Source organism: Copadichromis virginalis, linkage group LG5 (genome assembly GCF_057382275.1).
Source record: "Copadichromis virginalis isolate Kocher_CV1m ecotype Utaka linkage group LG5, C_Virginalis_male_GT1.1, whole genome shotgun sequence".
NCBI classification, from domain to species: Eukaryota; Metazoa; Chordata; class Actinopteri; order Cichliformes; family Cichlidae; genus Copadichromis; species Copadichromis virginalis.
The window spans coordinates 39135280-39158335 of NC_140622.1; the positions used below are offsets into that span (position 1 = coordinate 39135280).

The 23056-nt window shown below is 41.8% G+C and overlaps 1 protein-coding gene across 2 annotated transcripts; it reads right to left on the reverse strand.

Moving 5' to 3' along the window:
* Positions 1-721: 721 nt before the first annotated feature.
* On the reverse strand, positions 722-21357 carry LOC146710352 (delayed-rectifier potassium channel regulatory subunit KCNS2). 2 transcript variants are annotated; one of them, XM_085457754.1, is made up of 10 exons: positions 21192-21357; positions 13412-13593; positions 13150-13283; positions 12108-12272; positions 11857-12028; positions 10668-10751; positions 9579-9740; positions 8216-8299; positions 2710-2802; positions 722-1870 (listed from the first exon to the last, which is right to left on the reverse strand). In XM_085457754.1, exons 2-10 carry the CDS (start codon positions 13580-13582, stop codon positions 1421-1423), a joined length of 1515 nt encoding a protein of 504 aa, XP_085313880.1. In that variant the 5' UTR covers positions 13583-13593; positions 21192-21357; the 3' UTR covers positions 722-1420. The 2 variants fall into 2 exon arrangements, with proteins under 2 accessions (XP_085313880.1, XP_085313881.1); XM_085457755.1 differs by lacking the exon at positions 9579-9740 and having other exon boundaries at positions 723-1870.
* Positions 21358-23056: the final 1699 nt, after the last annotated feature.

Below are 23056 nucleotides of genomic sequence, written 5' to 3' on the forward strand. Positions count from 1 at the left end.
CATTCGTCCAGTCAAATTGGGAATATTTTCTCTGTTCTATGGTTACTTAAGTCTGAGAAATGTCACCGTACTGGATTTCATAGCTTCAAGAGAGACAATAGCTTCAGTCTTGGTGCGACACTGCTGAACTTTTTTAGCTGTGTTAAAGTCTGGAAATGTTTTTTTGTTGTTTTTTTTTAGCAACACACTAGTGCAATCCATGGATGTGTAGCTATTGTGATGCTTCATAGTATGAAATGTCAGTGCACCTTCTGCTCCAGATACAAGCACCCTCGTTTTTCCAGGTGTAACAAAGAACTCAGTCAACTTACAAGATGAATTTTTGCCTCGTGCAGCCTTTTTACGTTTTTCTGTGTCCATGTGAGCAACAAGATCTCTGGCACCTTTGTTAGACACACAAATGTCTGTGCCAGCTCTGCACACAGTGCACTCCGCCTCCCATTTATTCCGACTGGGATGGTACAAGAGAAATTTCTTGATGCACTTGCGCTTTGGCATCTTTTCAGCGCGCTGCTCCGCGCTCTGTCCCGTCTGTGCGTGGGGAACGACCCCTTACACCACATTTCGGGGATGATGTTGCACATATGAGTCCTCTGTAGGCCTGTAGGAAAACCCGGACATTTTCATCCATCTCAAAGAAAAGGACGGTTGGTCACTCTAGCGTTTACCTCTTTCCAGTCTTTATGCTAACCTAAACACAGCTTAACTTTTCTTATTCTACCTGCAGAAAACTACAAAAATGCTTCCACTGAGGCTTCAAATGACAAAGTTGACCAACTTTTTTTTTTATCAAATGTTACCTTTATACATTTTACTTCAAGAACAAAATAACAATTCAGACTTTCATAATCTTTTTATTCGTTTCATTTCATACATGTGCATGCTATTTCTCTTCAGTCCAGCTCAGTTAAGGCTCAATTGATTCGGTTCTTGAGCAGACCTTCGTGTTTAATCTCGCCTTATGTAATTTTATTGTTTTGGGTGTTTTATCTTTAACAGCTACATAAAAACTTCATTATCAGAAAGAACAAATTTCCACCCTGAAAGCTGCCCACATGCACGAATAATAGCAAACTACCGTCCATCATGTAGGTTTGTCATGGAAACCCAAAGCTAATAATTAAAACCAGTTTACAACACGATCCCTCCAACTCCTGATTTCTTTAAATTTCCCAAAATCTGATCAAATCCCAGCCCTCCTGGACTTTAGTCCTCCTGTTAATGCTCGATGAGTTCAAAGGTCAAACTTGAAGCGTACAGATCACTCTTGTGTTGCCTTGTTTTAAATAAAAGCCAGATTAAATATGAATGCAGTCATCGTTTCCATATGAACACGTCATGCATGAGGCAGGAAGTGAATCTGAACAGCTTTGATCTCCTGCCTTGATCAGCTCTTCAGCAGCTCTTCATCAGCTCTTCATCACAGCTGATGCGGCTCCTTCTTCCTCGTTATCGACATGTAAGATGGATGCTCCACATAACTATAGTTTATTACACCTCCTTCATCCTCATAATCTATATCGTCCTCTTCAATATCATCAATATCATCATCGTCCAGGCAGCAGCTGTCCCCGTCTGACCCCTCGTCCTCTTCATCCTCCTCTGGCACATTCTCGCAGCTCATCCTCATCTTCTTGCCGTTGTTGTTCCTCACCGACGCCTCCAGAGCTTTCTGGCGACGGTAGAAGTGGGAGAACTTGTTGAAGATGATGGTGATGGGCAGCGCCACCACCAGGGTGCCACCCAGGATGCAGCCGCTTGCCGCCAACTTCCCGACCACAGTGACCGGCACTACGTCTCCATAACCCACTGTGGTCATGCTCACTGTCCCCCACCACCAGCAGGCCGGGATGGTGTCCAGGCCCACATCCTGGAATCAGACACAGAGGGATGCTTTAGACATCCAAGGTAATGATTTTCAGATGTATTAATATTATTATGTAAAGAACACAATTAAATAATAAAATACTTTGGTATATAAAATCTATCAGAACAAAGTTGAAGCTCTAATTTTCAAGAGGAAGAGATAAAGACAAACCTCTGACCACACGGACTAATGTGCTCTTTGAATTGAATCATTAGTAATTACACCAACAGGTGTGTCTTCCAACATCACAGATATCCCTGAAAAACAGGATAACTGCCACTTCGACTGTTCACTCACTGATATTTTTATTTGTTACAGACCAAAGCAAAGCTAACAGCTTGATTACGCTGTGAAGGATTTATCAGCGTCTAACGACACTAATTAAAGTGAAACACTCTGTGAGCCAAAACCTTTTAATTAGCCAAATGTCATGAAAATCAGCTCAAGGATTTCATTGGCCGGAGGAACACGAGTGAGTATTAACACAAAGACTTTGTTACAAAGTAACTGAGTAGTTGGTTGAAGTGTGTAGCCATGTTTTCCGTCTTCATACCGTAGCATCCGCCGAACATTTCACAATGTAATGTTTGCTACGTTCATCGCCGTGTTAGCATTCCGACATTTATACTGAGAGGAATTCAAACTGCTCAGAAAGTTTTGGAAACATTCAAACTGTAAACTGATGATGGCTGTAAAACCGTACGCCAGACTCTCACTGAAATCACTGAAACTAAGATGTTAAACTTTTAAAAGGCAAATTCAAAGAATTTATTTGAACACAAACTAAAAGTGAAATGATTTCCACCAGTGAGGAACGCGACCCCACGTCAGTCAAACTTTACCTCTTCATACTCAGCAGTGTAGGCGATACCCGAGAAGACGGACACTCCCACGGCCAGGTAGAGCAGCAGGATGCCCACCTCACGGTAGCTGTGCTGCAGGTAAAACATGGAGGGGTTGAGATGTGTTTGTGCACAAAGCCTCATCTGTCACGATCCAATAACTGAGGTTCAATTTGTGACAGCGTCACAGCCAAACGCCCACCGCCACTCCCGCCCAGCGGGAGAAAACACTCATCTGTGTTTTTTCTTGATGTGAACTTTGTGTCTGCAGCTCGCCTGACAAAAAGTTTGTCTCTGTAAATGTGACTCTACTTCTAAAGTTTTGCACTTCCTCATAAAAACTCATAAAAGAAGGTTTTATAAGAAGACTAGAAGAGAACATGTGGAAATACTGATTTGTATTCGACTGCCGCACTCCTCCACCAAGCTGAAAGTCCTCCATATAATGGATGAGTTCAGTTCCTGGTTTCAGGACATCTAGATGTGAAATCACTTTGAAATAAGAAAATCTCAAGAATGTCAACAGATTATTACAGTTTGATATGTATTTATGACATTTTGACGCGATGTGTCCCGTCTCCTGTAACGTTTTTAGGGAACTCTGCCCATAACTTTTTATAATCCTGCCAACAATCACATGAACTTCTTACTGAAAGCAATGAGCAACACAATCTGACAACACAGCAGAATTTAACACAGTTTAAAGTAGGGGTGGGGAACGTCCGGCCTCCGGGCCGCATGCGAGACCGTTTCAATCGGACCGCAAAGCAATAACATGTATATATTTTATATATGTAACTTATAGCATGAATAAAAAAATATGGAAAAAAAACCCCACTGACAGTCATTAGTTTTCTGAGATAAAACAGACGGCTATCTACGTCCAAGTCAAAATCCTGCTCCTCACATACAAGGTCTTAAATAATCAGGCCCCATCTTAATCAATCAATCAATCAATCTTTATTTATAAAGCACTTTTCATACAAAGATGTAGCACAAAGTGCTTTACATGGTTAAAAGCAGCCCACCCCACCCCGCCCTCCAACTCACTCCCCACACTCTCATTAACATAAACGATCGTGAATACATACACCCCCCCCCCCCCCCCCACCCACCCACACACACACACACACACACACACACACACACACACACACACACACACACACACACACACAAAGAGTAAAATTGGGCTGGGCACACATGAGCCCAGTGAGGAAACACTATCACAGGGAGCCGTCTGCACCGGGAGCCGGTCACAGACCGCAGCCTCCAGGCTGGGCACACAGCAGGAGGGAGGCAAAGGAGCCCCCCAGCCAGGCTGAGAGGACCCCCAGAGCCCCAGCAGCCACAGTCAATCAAAGCCCCGGTGCAGAGAGCCCCCTCTGAGGAAACACTGGAGATATGACCTAATAAGAGTATATACAGGATAAAAAGATAAAATAAATAAGATACAATATAAATATAAATAGAGTAAGAAGTTTAAAAAAAAATAAGAATAAAATGAATAAATATTAGGCAAAACCTAAATTAGTGATGTAAATAGAATAACAGGATAGAATAAATAAGCATAAAATTAATAAACGCTAAGTAAAAGCTAAATTAAAAAGGTGGGTCTTGAGCCTGTTCTTAAAAACATGTACGTTCTCTGCGGCCCTGAGCTCCTCCGGCAGGCTGTTCCACAGACGAGGACCATACCACTGAAAAGCTGCCTCTCCGTGAGCATGTGTCCTGACTTTAGGGACAATCAAAAGGCCAGTACCAGAGGACCTCAGGGTCCGCGAGGGTTCATATGGTAAAAGCAGATCTGAGAGATAAGACGGCCCAAGACCATTAAGACATTTAAAAACCAATAAAAGAACTTTACAATCGATCCTGAAACACACGGGGAGCCAATGACCTTGTAGTACCATATCACCCTATCAGAGCACTTCGCTCTCGCTCTGCAGGCCTACTTGTTGTTCCTAGAGTATTTAAAAGTAGAATGGGAGGCAGAGCCTTCAGTTTTCAGGCCCCTCTTCTGTGGAACCAGCTTCCAGTTTGGATTCAGGAGACAGACACTATCTCTACTTTTAAGATTAGGCTTCAAACTTTCCTTTTTGCTAAAGCATATAGTTAGGGCTGGACCAGGTGACCCTGAATCCTCCCTCAGTTATGCTGCAATAGACGTAGGCTGCCGGGGATTCCCATGATGCACTGAGTTTTTCCTTTCCAGTCACCTTCCTCACTCACTATGTGTTAACAGACCTCTCTGCATTGAATCATATCTGTTATTAACCTCTGTCTCTCTTCCACAGCATGTCTTTATCCTGTCTTCCTTCTCTCACCCCAACCAATCACAGCAGATGGCCCCGCCCCTCCCTGAGCCTGGTTCTGCCGGAGGTTTCTTCCTGTTAAAAGGGAGTTTTTCCTTCCCACTGTCACCATAGTGCTGCTCATAGGGGGTCATATGATTGATGGGGTTTTCTCTGTACCTATGAAGCGCCTTCAGGCAACTTTTGTTGTGATTTGGCGCTATATAAATAAAATTGAATTGAATTGAATACAGCACGTGATGTACGTTATTACATGATTGACAACAAAGGATGAATCCTGGCAGCTGTCATGAAAACGAAGGTGGATTCAGAACGCTGCGTGTTCCAGGAAAGATGGACACCTGATTTTTTTTCTTTGTTTAAGTGAAAGGCAAGCTGTGCCCAGTTTGTGGCGCGGCGCCGGCGCCATTACAGTTCGAAACATGCTAAACATGATGAGCTGAGAGCTCAACGTTAATGCTCTTCCCCAGAGTTTGAGTCCTTAACAAGCAGCTCTCACACGACCACAGACAGACAGAGAATAACGTGTGCAAGTTTTGTGGTGAGTGCATTAATAGCCATGAAACCTCATGAGGCTTAGTAACACGGTACTTTGTAAAAAATGAAATGGCCCCCACCCCTGCTTTAAAGGAAACAAATGTCAGCTATATTAAAATGAAGAAGGATGGTGCTGAAAAAGAAGTGTAAAAAATAAAGAAATGTGGATCCTTTGCACTATGAAAAACAAATCTAAGAGAAAAAAAACTTTGTATGCAAAAAACAGTCAGTGGAGTAAAAAAATGAGTTATCTGAGAAATGGAGCATTTCCACAAATAAGCAGCAGTAAAAGTCAATTCACAATGAAGCTGGTCTTTTTTCAGAGAACTGCTTTTTCATTAGATTATGCTTTACTTCTGAAATGTTTTGTTTTCCATTTTCAAGATCAAACTAAACATTAAACTAATGTTTTGAGTTAAAGGCTTTTTCATTACTTGATATGCAGGAAAGAGACCAAATAAGCTCTCAGTGCTTCATTTCAAATGCCGGTCACGGATCAGGAACTTTATTAAAGTGGTGCTGCACTTTAATAAAGGCTTTAATAATCCTCTGCTGGAAGGAACAAGCTCATGGTATAGGAGACGAGACGGAAACACAATGTGCAGATGTAATGAAAACCAGGAGGAGCAGCATGGTCCCTGATCCTTCATCAACAACTCCACCTCCAAAAAATGTCAAATAAAACAGAACACATGGATTTCCATAATATCAGATTATGTTCACAATAGAATTGACAAAATATCTAATTTTAAGAAAAATAAATGCTCATTTTGAATTTGATGACAGTAGTCCATCTCAGGATGCTGGGACAGGCCGTGCATTCCCACATGCATGCATTATGAGTCCATAAACATCTGGGAACTCAGGAGACCAGCTGTCATAAGTCAAAGGAGACTCTGAAGTTCTGGACTCTGCATTCACAACCCAGCAACCGACAGAGCTGTTTAACAAGTGTATTTACACAAGGTTTAAAAGGCAGCAGGACCTGAGGCTGATGAATCACAGGACGGTGATTCAGGCGGCTGTTTTGTCAACAAAGGAGAGAAGACTCGGTCAGAGCCAGAGCAGAGGAGTGGTTAGACTATCCTGACATCCTGGGAGGGACGGGAGGAGCGGTGGCGTGTGGACAGGCAGGCAAGTTTCCTCAGTTCCTTTCTCAGTGCACACAGACCAGCTTGGAAATCCCGGGAAAGACGTCTGTTGCAGGTCAGTGGCTTAACAGGTATGCTGACTGATCACAGTCTGAGAGGTTTGGCTCGAGCGGGTCTTAAAACTAATCACTAATCCTCAGATGGACGGCATGTGCAGCAGGCGAGAAGCAATTTTCAGTTGGTGTACGGTCCGGACTGCAGGGTGCCACTTCAGCACTTGGACTCTATCCAAGGAGCTGTGCTGCGGGAATAGGAAGGCCTTCCCTGGAAAAGTTGTCGTCTGGATGGAAGCATATGTATTAACATCAGAGATGCAGGTTTCTGAACTGAGTGCTGATAACAAGCCAGATGTTCCCTCTGCTCTTTAGTCCAGAGGCCGTAGCATCCATGATTTCCAAATAGAATTTCACATTTCAGTTCGTCTGACCTCAGAACAGTTTTTCACGTTGCCTCAGTCCAATTTTAATCAGCTACGAGAGACGGCGGCGTTTCGGGATCACGTTACCATACGGCTTCTTGTTTGCACGATAGAGCTTTAACCTGCCGTCCCGCGCAGATGGCACGGTGAGTTGTGTTCATAGGCAGAACCGACCCTGCACACACTGATTTCTCCCAATTCTCTGATTATTTTGATGATATTATGCATCATAGATGAGGAGATATTCACAGCCTTCACAATTTTAAATTCAGGAACATTATTCTGGAATATTTTACTTCTTAGAAACGGTCTCTCTGAGCTTCTCGGTGAATAAACTTTGGGTCTATGAGGTTTACAAAAACATTTTACGCCGCGTCCCAACTTTTTAGGAATTGGGATGGTGCGTCCATTTTCCCCGCTGGTGTCATTGATACATTACACATGATACTAAACATACACAATATACACAAAAAGGTTGCTTGGACTGATTTAGAATATTAAACCAAGTTTCCATCAGATGTTAAAGGTTGCATAAAGAGATTCTGAGCAGATTAATGTGTAAACATGACTTAAAGTGTAAATGTTGCCATCATAGATTGTGCTAGCTTCAAGGCTTTTACAGATGACCTCACTAATCCAACTTATACCTTGAAAGCATGATTTGAATTATAAACCATCCACAGCAATGCTAGCTAATTGGAATTGCTAAGTCATGCGTTTCCTAATGTTGTTTTTCTTCCATCTCAAACACACTGACACAATTCCCCTAAACTCAACAAGTGAACATCAGTGAGATCTTGTGTTAAAAACTGCAGCCCACATGCAAACTTTAGTTTCCTTCCGTTGTCTTTTTTTGTGCGTCATCTCCAAAACAGTGTGCATCACATCAGCTGAGATCTGCTCACAATCCATCAACCTGTATCTGAGGCGTCTACAGAAAGGTCAACAGAACAAAATGTCACAAAACTACAAAATAAAAAAATCAGTCACGTTGTTTGTACGGCTGGTTAATGTCGCTGTGTGTATGGGATACACACATTACAAAACTTTGTGTGTCTGTGTGAGCAGACAGAGTCCCCACTCACCCGCAGTGTTGCTCCCAGTGATCGCAGGCCTGTCGAGTGTCGCGCCAACTTTAACACTCTGAAGATCCTCATTAACCTGAACACCTGAGAGGACACAGAGTGGACTATGAGTCTTTAAAAAGAGTCGAACTCTGGCTGCACGGCAGCAGCTGCAGACATTCACTACACTGATCCAACGGTGGAGTCACGAAGCTTCAAATAACGGGGTCCGTGTATGGACGCGTAATCGCCGCGAGCTTCAGATGGGGTTTTTTCTAATGAGCACAGAAGCCACACCCACCATGTGCTCTAAGCTTTTGTTTGCGAGGAACAGCCAATCGGAAGGAAGTTGCATCAACGACATGTTGGTGTTAAAGACCCTAGCATTAGCTCAGCAGCAGGCCCATTTTATTTTTAGTGCTCTTTAAATGACAGAAAGTAACAGAAAGAAGAGAAGACGAGCTTTAGGGAGATAAGCACAAAGCATTCATGGAAAAATCAGCTTCACATTACTGTAACTCCTCAACCACACTGGGCTACAGAAAAATGGTTCCTGAAAGATGAGAATTATTTTATAATTTTACAGCCACAATGATAAAATAAGCCCAGGCCCAGTATGATACTGGTGTGATAAAGGGTTGAACAGTGGGTGAACGGAGGCGCCTCATTAAATATAACTGTTTTGAACTGGGAATCATAAAAAGTTACTCGAATGTGAAACGAAACCCTAAAAAAAAAATCCCTGACCCCGATGTTTTCAATTTAAAATGAACTGAACGTCGTTGTTATAAAGAGCAGGTTTTGTGTTGTGGCATTTGAATCTGTTTGTCATTTTAGAAATATTGATTGAGAAATAGCTCCAGTTACACATGTATCATAGTTGTGCACTAATTAGCCGCACAGATCCATGAAATGCTAGACTGTCATTCAGGACCTGGAAATATATCAGACTAATGGAGCTACAATCCATAAGCCTTAGTTTCCTCCTGCTACAGGAGAATCTTAAGTGTGACATTAAGACCTGTGAGTAAGCATACACTCTTACATTGACTTCCTTTATGATTTCTCTTCATCGTGTGTAATATAAAATGAGCGTGGTCCAAGAACTGGTTGTTGTTGCTTGTGTGATCTCACTCTACCTGGTCTGGAGTTATTAATACTGTCTCAGCGTTACAGTTTGAGGCTAGCAGAACCTCCACAGATGGTGCATGTAATATTAACAGTGTGCTCTTTGATGGGACTGATGAGATTAATACTGCATATCAGACACTGTCACCATAAATACAAACTATCACAGCCTTTACTGAGCGATTATGACAAATGTGACGAATCCTTCGTTACATTTTTACCAGAGCAGCATGCGGTCCACATCCACAGCACAGACCTGTATGAGTCGTCCCAGGTTGCCCAGCTCGGACTCGGATCCCAGAGTCATGTCAAAGAGCAGAGTGACGTAGATGGGAACCACAGACACCATGTCAATAATGTTCAGAGGGTGATGGAAGAACTTCTTCCTGTTTGGTGCGAGCAGCAGCCGCGTGACGACCTCAAAGAGATCACAAACACTCAGCGTTTGTCACTGTCCTCTGTGTTCAGCGTCTCTATCAGCACTGACATATTTGGGCCTAATATTTAAGTTTAGGTATTTTAACTGTGCCTGGAATTTGTGTTTGGTCTAAACAAAGTAATAAAATTAAACTGATGCAAGTCAAACCAATTGAATGAAGTATGTAACAGCTCATCATGGTCTGACTTTGCATTCTTTGAGGGTTTTTTTCTTTGTCTCGTGAGTTCCCCGCGTCTTTGTGTGATGTTCTTTGTCTTCTTTTCATTTTACTTCCTTCTTTATTTTAAAGATTTATTTGACGGGACAGCAGTAAAGAGGGGAGAGAGAGCGGGGAAAGATACACAGTAAAGGAACGTGGGCTCAAACCTCAAACTGACGTTCTTCCTGTTTTATTTTGAAGGGTATTTCCTCACTTGGCTTCCATAAGTTTAATTCCCTCCTTGTGTACCTTTCTCTCTCTGCTGTATTTACTCTGTTAGTCTTTGTGAAGTTGTCCCCGTGTCTTCCTTCGCGACCTGTTTCTCTGTTTTTTTTCACTTCCTGCTCCGTATATTTTCGGAGTGATCCTCTCTGTTCTGTGTTTCCTGCCTTCACCGTGTAGCACGTTGCTATCTTTCAGGAGTATTTAAAGTGCCTTTTCCTTCATCCCTGCAAAGACATTAAACTCTGTGCTGTGTTTCATCTTCCCTTTGATAAATCTCCAGCGTGAGATACATATTTATGATCATTTTAAAGCATATTATCTTTATTGTTTGCTTAACTGATACACAGTTAAGTTTATTACTTTTTTTCTTCTCATTGACATGCATGGGAAATGCCCTTATACACAACCTCAAATATTAGACCCAGTGAGTTTTTAGTGCACAGTAAAACAGTTCACAGCAGGCTTAGTTTTAATCACCTCACCTCGAAGGTGAACCAGCAGGAGCAGAACACCTCCAGCGCCTGCATGGTCGGCTCTTCAATCAACTTTCCATCAGAATCAAAAGTCTGGGAGACAAAAAGGACAGAGGACAGTTTTTAAAAGTGTTTTCAATTAAACATTTAGTGATTTCAAATGTATTAAAATTTGAGAGCCCATTAGATATTTTTATTTTGAAATAATTACAAACACAAATTTTTATTCATGTATCTTTTCAACGACAGGATTTTCTTTAACAGACATCAAAGGTAGAATGCTCAGTTCAGCATGAACGCTGATCTTAGAGCCAAAGAAAAGACAAACAGACACATGGTGGCTAAACAGAAATGATCTGTTGTAATAAATGCAAATACAAACAGTAAAAGTGATGATATAAGGTGGACTAAGGATAAAAACATGTTAAAAAAATAGACTCAATAAGGCATCAAGAGTTTAAATAAAACACAAGTAAAACAGGGTCAATCTATCTGACTGATTAAATCATTTTATTGGTACTTTATTCTTCTTTAATTATCTTTATGTAAATAGTTGTTCGTGTGCTTTGGGACTTAATCAGGAAAAATCTAAAGCACAGAGAGCTGCGTGTCCAAGCTGTTGATTTACTGGTTCATTTAGTTTCCCACCATCACCTTTGGCCACTTACTGAAAGAGTGAGGTCACAAACGAAGGAAATGAACTTCCTCTGCAGACTGTCTGAGCAGTTAAAGGACACACTGGAGAGATTATATCTCAGTTTACTTCCTTAAAAAGCTGGGAGAGCTGGCCAGGACATCGCTGTCCCTGTGACCTGGACCCGGGCACTTTGGTTTTTAGCATCACTCTGTTTGGATGCAAACAATTATCAGTATTTTACTTTGTTTTCAGTTCATAAGGTTGCTTCAAGCATGTTTTTCTGTCTTTCTCAGAGCGGATTTAAGGCTCTTTGTGAAAGACATCTTTGGTAATATTAGACGAGTGTAAGTCACACAAAATTAGTTTGTCTATTTGATTTCACTGAGTTTGACTCTGAGAGCAAACAAACAGTTTTAATGAAACTGTGGATGAAAAGGGTTAAATACTCGAATTGTCTTCATGTGAGCCTGAATCAGCCCGATGAAGCCAACAGATGCTTCCGGCTGAAAGCTGACTGAACCGTGTTGTTTGGTCTCCACGTTTCCAGCTCGCCGTACCCACCTGATACTCTGGCATGCTGTTGATACACATGGTGGAGATGGATGTGAGCACCACTCCGATGGAGAGCAGACTGAAGAGCTTGCTGGGGATGGAGTATCCCGGGTTCTCCAGCGTCAACCACAAACACTTCCTGATGTTCCCATAACGCACTTCCTGGAAGTGCTGCATGTCTCTGCGAAGGTGGAAAAAGGCAGTGAGTTAATAATTTATTTAAAAAAAGGAGAAAGAAAGTGCAGCTGTGTGTCTTTTACTTGTTTAAGTCGGATATCTCGTCCACAGATGTGTCTACACTGCTGGCGTCGCTCTCATCGTCCCAGCTACGATGTCGGCTGCTCTCCAGTTTGCGGTCGTGGTAACGGTAACTACAGCAACTGTCCAGGAAGAACTCATTGATGCCCCAGTACTCGATCTCCTGGCTGTTCGGGGAATAGAAGCCAAATCAAGGTTATCTATGCAGTATTAAAAGAAAAGTACAAACTACATCAAAATAAAATGATTTCCATCTGTTTTTTTCTTCATCTGCTTCCAATGTTATTAGTGCACTAAATGGATCCATGACTCCTATAATTATGCTGCATAAACAAAGGACATATGCAAGCAGGCCAAAGGCCTAATTCACGTTAAATCTCTGCTTGTTCTTTCCAGCACAAATATAACACTGACACACCTGAAGATCCACTACAGGATTTGCAGATTTGCTTTGGTGTGAAAACCAGGATGTGTTCCTGAAGGTAACCAAACAGGCTTTTTGAGCAAACCTCAGTTTAACAAACGTTAAAGAAAAGTAAAACAAAAACAATCCAACCGTGGAGCTCAGTCTTTGCGTTCATGTCCAGGACACGGGACCAATCAAAGCCTCCACCACCAGCGCTGCACCCTCAGTGACTGTAGATGATGTCACATTTGTGCACAACAGCAGTGCTTCAGTGTGTGAGATCATGAATAAGAGGTGAGATGTTACAACTTAGTCTCAGTAGTTTGGGTTTGTGACTTTTTCAAAGGATCAGCTGCTTAAATTTTACACGATTGTGTAGAGTTGATGAATTCATTTTACTGTTTATGTTTTTAGGCTTTAAAGTTTTTCATGCAAAGCAACAATGAACAGTGAAGTCTGTTAGCAGCTGCTGTGTCTGATTACAGGTCAGATAAACCAAGAAAAACTGAACAGACTAAAACCTTTGTTTGAGTCACAAACGTCCACAATCAGTTCCAGCTGGATTGGTATGACAGGTGTAAAGGTTCTCTGGGATGCAGAAGGATGAGGATGTTAAAATGAATGTTGCTCAGACAGACCTGAAGGAGAAGACGCACAGCTCCTCCATGATGTGAAGTTTGCCAGTTTGGTAGAAGTGGATGACGTAAGGGAACAGGCCGGGATTCCTATCAAAGTAAAACTCCTTCTCCTGCACATCATAGTCATCACACACCTATAGCAGGAAAGGTGGGAATACGACAGAGGAAGAGTGAAGAAGAAGAGAAGCAGGTGGGCTTTCAACAAGTCAAGCAAAAATCCATCAGGTCTCGTGTCAGTCGTATCCCGCTCACACCCAAACACCTGCAGTATGGCCTCCTCTGAGTCACATGCCAGCAGCTTTCCCAGTCTGGTGTCTGGGAATTTCTTCAGCGTGCTGGAACAGAGGCTCCTCTTCAGACCTCCGACGTTCACGTGGACGAGACCCTCGTCAGAGTCCTGGTGAGCCCAGCTGGGCAGACTCTCCTTCCCCATGGTTAGATCAGCTGAGACACAAAGACAATGAAATGAACACAAACTGAAAAACACCGCTCTGACACTTTTTAGAGACATTTAATTTTGTGGTTACATTATTAAAAGACACGATGTAGATAAAAAAGGAACTGTGAGTCTGATCTATCAGTGTGTTAGCCTGAGTCCTGTAAACATACCCTTGTCAACATATTTACCACATCATGCCAGTATACTCAACCATCTGTCACCATTCATTTCCTTTCACCGCATCCCCGCATGTCTCTGCTGCAACAGTTTCCCTTTGTGTAAGTCATTTGTGATAAAATTGCTGGTTAATTTCAAAAACTGTGAACGTATATGGATAAAACCCAAACAGCCAAGCTGTGCTCAGACATAAAAATCAATTCAGCTTTGAATTAAATCTCCACAGGACACAAACACAGATCTGCAGCAGTTTCTGTGAAGACTTCTCATAACCCCCCCTCTTGATTCTTGTCTCACATGTGAATCTGTCAGTAAGACACATGAGTGAGACAGCGAGAGAAAAGAAGCATTAAAATGTAATCATCTTAAAAGGAAAAGACATCAGAGGTGGAAAAGCCAATTCAAAGTGACGTTTCCTAACTTAAATCGGCGTTTTCTGCCGTGGTTCTGCTGGGCCGAAGCTCAGAGGCATTTCTCAATGTTTTTTTTCAAAGGGAATTTATCGACGCATGGTTTTCTGAGTACACGCGATCTTTACGGTCCAGATTCAGTTACATGAGAGCTGCTTTATATTCGGCAACCGCAGCCTTCTAGTGAGGAGTAAGTACTGCGATTCAGTATCACTAACAATGATAAATAATGCCCCTCTGTTCTACTATCACTCACTCAGACGATCAAGTTTTATTCTTATTCTTGCATCTATACGTCATGTACAGGTAGAGGAAACCTGTACAGTTTATCCTTCTCCTCCTTCCTTCTATGAGTCACATGTTCCAGGCTTCAGACTGTGCTAAACACTCAGATTCACACAGTTTTTTCTGCTCTTGGGTCTTTGTGATGTCATAAAGAGTGGACATCTCCACCCATGTCCATCCTGGACATTATGGATGGGGATAGAAAATAATATATTCCCTAAAACCTTCAGTTTGGGATGAGCGACCAATCAGAAACAAGCTGGGAGGAGCTAAATCGTCTGGTTTCAGACAGAGGATGAACTGGAAGTTTCACCATGACATAAACAAGGATTATTTTGAAGTGCGATCACTCAGAGCTATTCTTGGGGCTGGAAATTAGCTGAATACGACCCCTTTGATGACAGACACAACATTTTAATGGAAGCTGTGATCGTTTGACAGTTAATGTGCATCTGACTGAATCATGACTCATCTCTCGCCCTTAATCTTTGTCTTCTTTATCTCAAGCTGAGTCAGCACTCATTAAACCCCCCATGAAGAGCGTGTAACAAAGAAGAGTCTCAGCTTTATTTTCTGCTCCAAACGTTTGAGCTTCTTTTTAAAATTCTAGCTCCTCTAACTCCACCTGCTGCTCTAAATGCACTTTTAAGACCAGGGGGGCAGAAACTAATATGTAAGTACATAGAGACATTTTCATGTTGACCACAAAACACAACAAGCACTGGTTGAGAGCCAGACTTAATCTAAGCGTAACCACAGTTTGCACATTTTCAAAGTGTTTCTGTGCAAGAAGCAGAAGATTTAAAACGGTTCTTCTGACCTCATGGTTTCTTGCAACTTTCTCCATCAAGTTTAAAAAAACAAAAAAAACATATATCGATGCAGCCAGAACTCCCACACGTGCTCATTTACTGTACTCCCGGTGCAAACACCCACACAGCGCGCATACTTTCACAACAAAAAGAAGCTACACAATGAAATCAGACAACAGATGAGTAAATTACAAAGTTCACATCAAACCCCCAAAATTGTGGAAAGTGCTGTGATGCTATCAGCGTCTCCCAAATCTTCCTGCTGTGATTTAAGATGTTTTTTAACAATACCAAGGTAACATGACCGCCAGGAAAACATAATTCAGTCCTGTTTAGTTGCCAAGAATTGTATTAATATCGCTTAGCAACAAGTAAAGGTTGTGAGGATGAAGGTGTCTGCAGCTCTGTTTTCATTTTCACTCCATCACCGCCAGTTTGAGCTGAGTGTAACTCGTGTTTTTGGAGCTACAATTTACAGCCGTCCCCCAAACACACCACACAACAGTTTATCGTGACACTCTTTCAAAGACCTGTCTGAGGGCTGAGACTTGGCGTCATGTGACGACTAGAGCTGGATATTATACGGCATGTCTGGTGAGGATTCCCCCACAAAAAACGTTTGAACCTGACACTTCATAACTTGTGTTTCTGCACCAATTTGTACTTTTTTTTCACTGATGTCTTTAAAGGGAACACAAAACTCCATCAGTATATATACTGCAGTCTAATAATGTGAGGCTTTAAGGCCATACTGTGTTGCTTTTAAAAAATTATGCTCAGTTATTCCTTGTAATAGTATCCCTGCTGGGCTAACTCGCAGACACATTTCCTCTTCATCTTCTGTGTTTTGACTTTTGCAGTCATCAGAGTCTGAGCTGACGACGTGTCAGGCTGCTTTTATGTGGGGAAATCTGGTTAAACATGTGTCACATGGTCACATCAGTACTAAACTGTTGTGTATATTTTAAGCCACTTTTAATAGGTCAGATGCACTTCAGACAGAAAATGCTGCTTCCAGTTTGGATTGTGATTGATATTCCCTCAGTGTACACCCTCCTTATATTTCTGAGCCTTTGTGTGGCCGTCCTCTACACACAGAGTGGAGCAGGCAGCAGATGCTGCAGGGGAAACAAAGGCAGCACAGGTGACAGTTTGTATTTGTCATCAGAGTGTAAATATCCAAACAGTTGCTTCTCATGTGGTGCTCACTCTAGCAGGACCGAGGACATCCATCCATCCATCCATCCATTGTGAGGCTGCAGTAAGTGCCTCGCTGCAGGTAAAGTGTAGCTATAATGTAATGTAACAAGGTTACAGAGCCTCTAATTACAGAGTGTAGGAAATCGCCCGAGGAATCGCAGACAGGTGTTAACCTAATGTGGACATAATGGCGTTTTAACCAGGACGCTCTGACTTCATCTGCTCCTGAATCTTTCACTGTCTTCCTGCTGGTATTTAATCAGGTTTCTCTGCGCTCAGCTCACTGATTTATGGTCACACGTCCTGGCTACTGTTCGCTTTACCGCAGCTGGAATCTGTCTTCATCCGTCAGCGGCATGTTTGGGTCAAACTCAGAGACGGGTGTAAGAACTCACAGAGCGCTGGACAAGAATAATAATAATAATAATAATTCCATGTACGTTACTATATAACGCTCTTTTACACTTGACCACATTTTTAACTCATTCACTGCCAGCCATTGGCAGTGAATGAGTTAAACCCATTGACTCATTCACTGCCATTGACGGCTATAGACGTCAATGGCAGTGAATGAGTTAACAGAAAAACAGATTTTTTTACATCCCTTTGAATTCGTGTGTAGCTACATGTTTATTTAAAAGTTGACCATGAATAATTTATGAAATATGATTTCAGTCTGAAAACGCCAACATTACATTCAGCTGCTGAAACATTCGAATCCAGCCACACAGTAATGCACAGCTGATATATTTCAGATATACTTCACTGTAATCTCTGGTCTCCTCTTTGCTGTGTTTGGTTTCTTTGGTGATTTTTAGTTAATCGTATTTATGTGAATGTTTTGTCTCTGCATGGTCATTGTCTGTTTTTTTATGGTCGGTCTTTGTGGTTCTCTTGTGTTTTCTTGTTTCATGTGGTTGGTTTTATGGTTATTTTTCATCCTTCATAATTGTTTATGCTCTCTTTGTGGCACATCCTTGTAAATGCATACATTGTTGTGAAACCACGAGAGTTAACGGTCCCTCTCTGAAGTTGATGCATGTTCAGAAATCCATTTCTAAAGATTCAACGACCGAATGCCTCCATGCATTAAACTGATGAGGCAAGAGTATTTAACCACTGAAAACGGCCTCTAGTGATAAAAGCTGAATGTAAACAAAACTTACAAAATAATCTGAACTCAGGAGTGTCTTACTGGACCTCTTAAACTCATCACACAGCCTTGTCTAAGGAGCTTGGAAAGAAAAGCGACTGGACTTTTCACCTCTCATCCGAGAAGCTTCTTCATTCTAGGGTCAAATGGTGGAGAGTCCCAGATTTAAACTAGAGATGGCACGATACCACTTTTTAATGTCCGATACCGATTCTGATATCATAAATTTGGATATCTGCTGATACCGATATGAAGCCGATATAGCGTATTTTGTAATCAATAAAACTGTTTTTTATAAATATCTCGCTGCATTTTGTATAAGTTCATACTTAAGTTTTAAAAAACAAGCGACCGAAGCTATTCTGTTATACCCGTATGCAAAAAATACACTACACACAAAACATTTTATAGTTTAGCAACACTGATCAATCTAATAAATTTAAACCTACACCATCCTCCCTATTCTGGTATTTTAAAGAGTAGTTACCTACCTCACTAATAGGGTTGCAAACTCCCAGCAAAAATATTAGGGAACCACCCCCCGCCCTTAATCGATGTAATCAACTTTAATTTAATGCAAGTGTAAAACAAATGCACAGAAATGAATTATTTTTCTACAATAATTAAATAGATTCAACATCTTTCTTCAACAGAATTGCAGACTGCACAGATGGTACCAAAGGAAAAAGTACTATAGCTTACTAGGGTATATGTTAGACTTATTAGTTACTATATACAATAATGGATTTCTATACATTTAATCAGATGACCACGTTTGTTATAAGATTCAGATAATTATTTATTCAAAGTTTTTAAATGACATAACAAAGAAAAGTATGTCTTTGTGCCCCTCCCTCTCCCTGTTAATGCCCTACCTGGCCCCCGACAAAACTTTGCTAGACCCGCCCCTGCACAGTTACCAGCCTTCAGCTATGTAAAAAAGGATCCTGGTGTTATTTGTCTCTCAGAAACAGTTCATAACTTCCCTTCAACTCATTCAACTAAAAGGTAAACCTGTTTCTCCATCACCTGTTCAGCTCTGATGGTTCAGTAAGGACATCTCCTGGTTTCATCTTCATGTTTCCCTCTCACCACATAACCAAACCGACATCATGACCAGCAGCTTTTATAAATACATTCTGCTGTTGTTTATCCGCTGGTCTCCTCTTTCTAGCGCAAAGTGGGCGATAAACAAACAAGAAAGACGGAACTTGCAGCAGAAAACCCGATCAGCTGATCATTGATCAGTTTCATGTTTGAAGTAATAACAGGAGAGGAAGGGGGAGTGAATGTGAGAAGTAGATGCAACTGCGCAGCAAAGACAGAATAACTCCAGCTTTGTGTCTATTTTTTAATTCTAGCTGAAATACCGGACAAATCGCTTCCTTTTCACCTCAGTATGGAACTCCGATGGTCAGTGCAGCTGTGGCTCAATATATCAGTTGTTAAGCTTAACGTGGAAATACTCTGCAAACATTCAGGGATGAACTTACACACTTGCTTTACTTCTCTGGGAAAGTTTTTGCCAAGATGAAATGCTGCGGTTAGGAAGCATGTAGCGAGGCTCCAAATGCTCCAACAGACCGCCGACAGGTGTCGCAGACAACAGTCGCTCTATCACGTGACACATACTGCTCCGATGCGCCGAGCTGGGTTACGCCAAGTAGCGCGTTTTGTGAGGTGATTTTGTGATACTTCGGATCGGATTACATTTTTTATTTCTCTCCGATATCCGATCCAGTAATTTAGGTCAGTATCGGACTGATACCGATACGTAATATCGGATCAGTCCATCTCTAATTTAAACCCCGTGGGAGTTTCCCCCCAAAGAGGGACAAAGGACCCCCTGATGATCCTCTACCTAATCACATGAGCCAAGGTGTGAAAGCGGGTGTGGGTCCCAATCAGCCAGGGTTTCAGGTGAGTTCATTGTGAAACCTGGCCCCACCCTATCATGTGATTTCCTGAGGTCAGATGGCCCAGGATGTGAGTGGGCGTTAAGGCGTCTGGGAAGGGATCTCAAAACTGGATTATAGATGGCAGAGAGTTGGTGTCGTAAACCACCGCCTCTGTTCAAAGATGGTCGCTCACAGTGGACATAGATGCTTCTTTCACTCCTCTTTCAAACCATCTGTCCTCTCTGTCCAAAATGTGAACATGGGCATCCTCGAAAGAGTGTCCTTTATCCTTAAGATGCAGATGGACTGCTGAGTCTTGTCCTGTGGAGGTGGCTCTTCTGTGTTGTGCCATGCGCTTGTGAAGTGGCTGTTTGGTCTCTTCGATGTAGAGGTCTGGGCATTCCTTGCTGGACTGTACAGCAAACACCACATTGTTAAGTTTGTGTTTTGGAGTTTTGTCTTTCGGGTGAACCAGTTTCGGTCTGAGTGTGTTGCTGGGTCTGAAGTAAACTGGGATGTCATGCTTGGAGAAAACTCTCCTGAGTTTCTCTGGTACATAGGGGATGTAGCCGGTGTATCAGAGAGTGTCTGGGAGATCCCTTCCCAGACGCCCACTCACATCCTGGACTAGGTTTCACAATGAGCTCACCCGAAACCCTGGCTGATTGTGACCCACACCTGTTTTCACACCTTGGCTCATGTGATTAGGTAGAGGATCATCAGGGGGTCCTTTTGTCCCTCTTTGGGGGGAAACTCCCACAGGGCTTAAATCTGGGACTCTCCACCATTTGACCCTAGAACTGAAGAAGCTTCTCGGATGAAGGTGAAACGTCTTCAAGCAACCTAAAGAAGTCCAGACGCTTTTCTTTCCAAGCTCCTTAGACTATGATGACCTGGATGACTGAGAACCTTCACAGACATACCACACAGCCTTCACTGAGCCTGGATTATGTTGTTGTTAGAGTAAACTGCTCCCGACGCTCAGTAACTGACTTTATAAAGGAGTTTGTTCAGGATAAGAAACTCCCCACGATAACTTTAAAGTATGTTTGTTTTTGTTATCTGGAAACACTGTTCAGCCACTGCAGCTCTAAAATGATAGATTGCCCCAAAGCCTCTGTTTCTGACACCAACACTGACCTAGAGCTGACCCATTTGTTAGATTTAGTTTCACTAAATGAAACAAACATAGCTCTTTATTACCCGCTGCACTGCATCTGTCGTATTAAAATGGGCTTATTATGCTCATTTCCAGCTTCAGATGTTTATTCTCAGACTTTATCACAGTGGCTTTGCATGATTCAGATTTTGAAATAATCCTTATTTGTCATGTACAGGATGGCTTTCTTCACACACACATTAAATACGAGTGAGACACTGGGAGCCTCCGTGTGTCTGTAATTACATGCTGAGCTCTCCGGGGAGCTGCTTTGGTGCACATACAGAAATAAAGTTGATCTATAATTCAGCACCTGCAGCCTGGAATCACAGCGGTGGGGAAAAAAGCATCTTCAACAACAAACTCCCTCCGTGAGCGAGAAGCAGTGCTGCAAACAAAAGGGCGAAACTTCCCAGAGTAATCTGGGATAACTGGAGCTGCCACTTTAAATCTATTTCACTAAGACCACGCGACGAAAAAAGATGCTGGTGTGTTTTAATGTGACTTACCTGTGATGTCATCTTCACCCCATGATGAAGTTTTTCACTCCTCCACCTCTGAAAAAGATGTGATCGCTGGAAAACAAACAAGAAACCTTGTAAAACCCGCGCGACCTCCTCGTGCTGGAAACTTCAGCCTCCTGCTGCAGGGCTGTCACAGTCCGCCGTGCGCGCGCAGCTTTCCTCCATCTGAAGCGCTCATCGGTCCGTCTTCTCTCTCGGAGGCGGTCTTCGGCTTTTTCCGTCACATTCCGTAACAAGAGCCGATCTCCGAGTGAGACACGTCTCCTGTATGAAAGACTTTTTATGATGCGTTTGCGGCGCTCAGCGGTTATTCAGAGTTCAGCGAGGCTGTTTTTAAAGTTTTAATCTGTCCGCGGAGAATCAGCGCAGCTGCGTTAAACCGGCTCTAACACCGTCATCGTAATATCTCTTATATCTTACATCTGGGATGTAAGCTCTGTGTGTGTGTGTGTGTGTGTGTGTGTGTGTGTGTGTGTGTGTGTGTGTGTGTGTGTGTGTGTGTGATAAAAACGTGTAAAGTCCCAAATGCCACTTCTTCTTTTTCTTCTTCTTCTTTTTTTTAAAAATTCATTTACTTTTATTTCCTATATTAAGGCTTTAATATCCCAGCAGGGACACACTGCAGCTGTGAACAGCTGACTTACCTTTTTTCTTATTAAGGTATAAACTTTAAAACACTTCCTCACTGTATTGCCAACAGTGTCTGTGTCACGTGTTCAATTCTGCTTAAATCAGTGGTGTCAAACATGAGGGTTGGGGGCCATAACTGCCTCAAGAAAGACTCCAATCCGGTCCACTGGAAAATGTGAAGGAAAGCATAAACTGTATTTAAAATAGTGTTTACCTGAATTTGAACTATAATTTAATAAATTTTTACAACTCGTTGCACTGATAAAGACCTTCTCAATGGCTATTCATACAGCACCAAAGTAATTATGTAATAAATAAATGTAAAAAAAAATCTCTGATTTAATAAAAACTTTCTGGGTGATGAGCTACTTTCTATAATTTTACATATTTATTTCTTGCAGTTTAAGCCCAAAGTGATGTGCTGACAGATGTCTCTTATCTGCTGTAGCAACATTTCTTTGTTGTGCAGAAAAACTGAGAGTAAGTTTCCTAGTTGGACTTTTTTCTTACATTAAGATATCTCAGGGATTAAATGTGTAGCTTCTTTATACTGACAGAAAACTGATTTGTTTTAGGTCTGAACCAAAGTGCGCTGTGTGTGGCCCACAGTGTAACAGGCTTATATGTCCACTTACATCTTTTCCACAGCTTTTTTTCCCACATGTGATCTTGAGCTTCTTCTCCTCCTTCCTGCATCATCTCGCTATCCTGATTTGTGAATTTGACTAATTTTAGCTCATTTTGTATCAGTTTCTTTACCTACATTTGACAACCTCATAATCTCAGCATGTGAGCATGAGTCTCTATTGATTTCATAATATATTTATAAATAGATGTATTTGTTCATTTGTTTATTCGAGTGCCGTAAACCATTACAAAGGTTTATTCTGCACAAGCTGTGGCACACAGAAATTTGGAATATGAGTCATGATGACATTCAGTAAGATTCCAAATTGATTCAAATATTCAGCAAAACTGTCCAGTTCACAAAGTGTTCTCATCATTTGCACATCTACAATCTTTTTATGTCACTGATCTGCTGCTCGCTGGAGTTATAATACAGAAATGAGCATTTCATTGAGATAATGGGTCATACTTCTTTCCTTTTATATTTTTTCTCATATATTTTTAAATGTTCTGTTTACCTTTTTATTACACAAATTTTTTTTATGAGGAAACATGGGAAAAACACATTCCTGAGAAATAATAAGCGCAGTGTG

Bases quoted from the DNA above. Each gene is read 5' to 3' on its own strand.
- LOC146710352 (XM_085457754.1), bottom strand. From the start codon at position 13,582: ATGGGGAAGGAGAGTCTGCCCAGCTGGGCTCACCAGGACTCTGACGAG. The intron at 12,273-13,149 runs GTCTGTCTGAGC...TTCCCCGAACAG, and splicing joins CTGTGCGTCTTCTCCTTCAG to CCAGGAGATCGAGTACTGGG. The intron at 10,752-11,856 runs GTGGGTACGGCG...TTTGTCTCCCAG, and splicing joins ACAGCATGCCAGAGTATCAG to ACTTTTGATTCTGATGGAAA.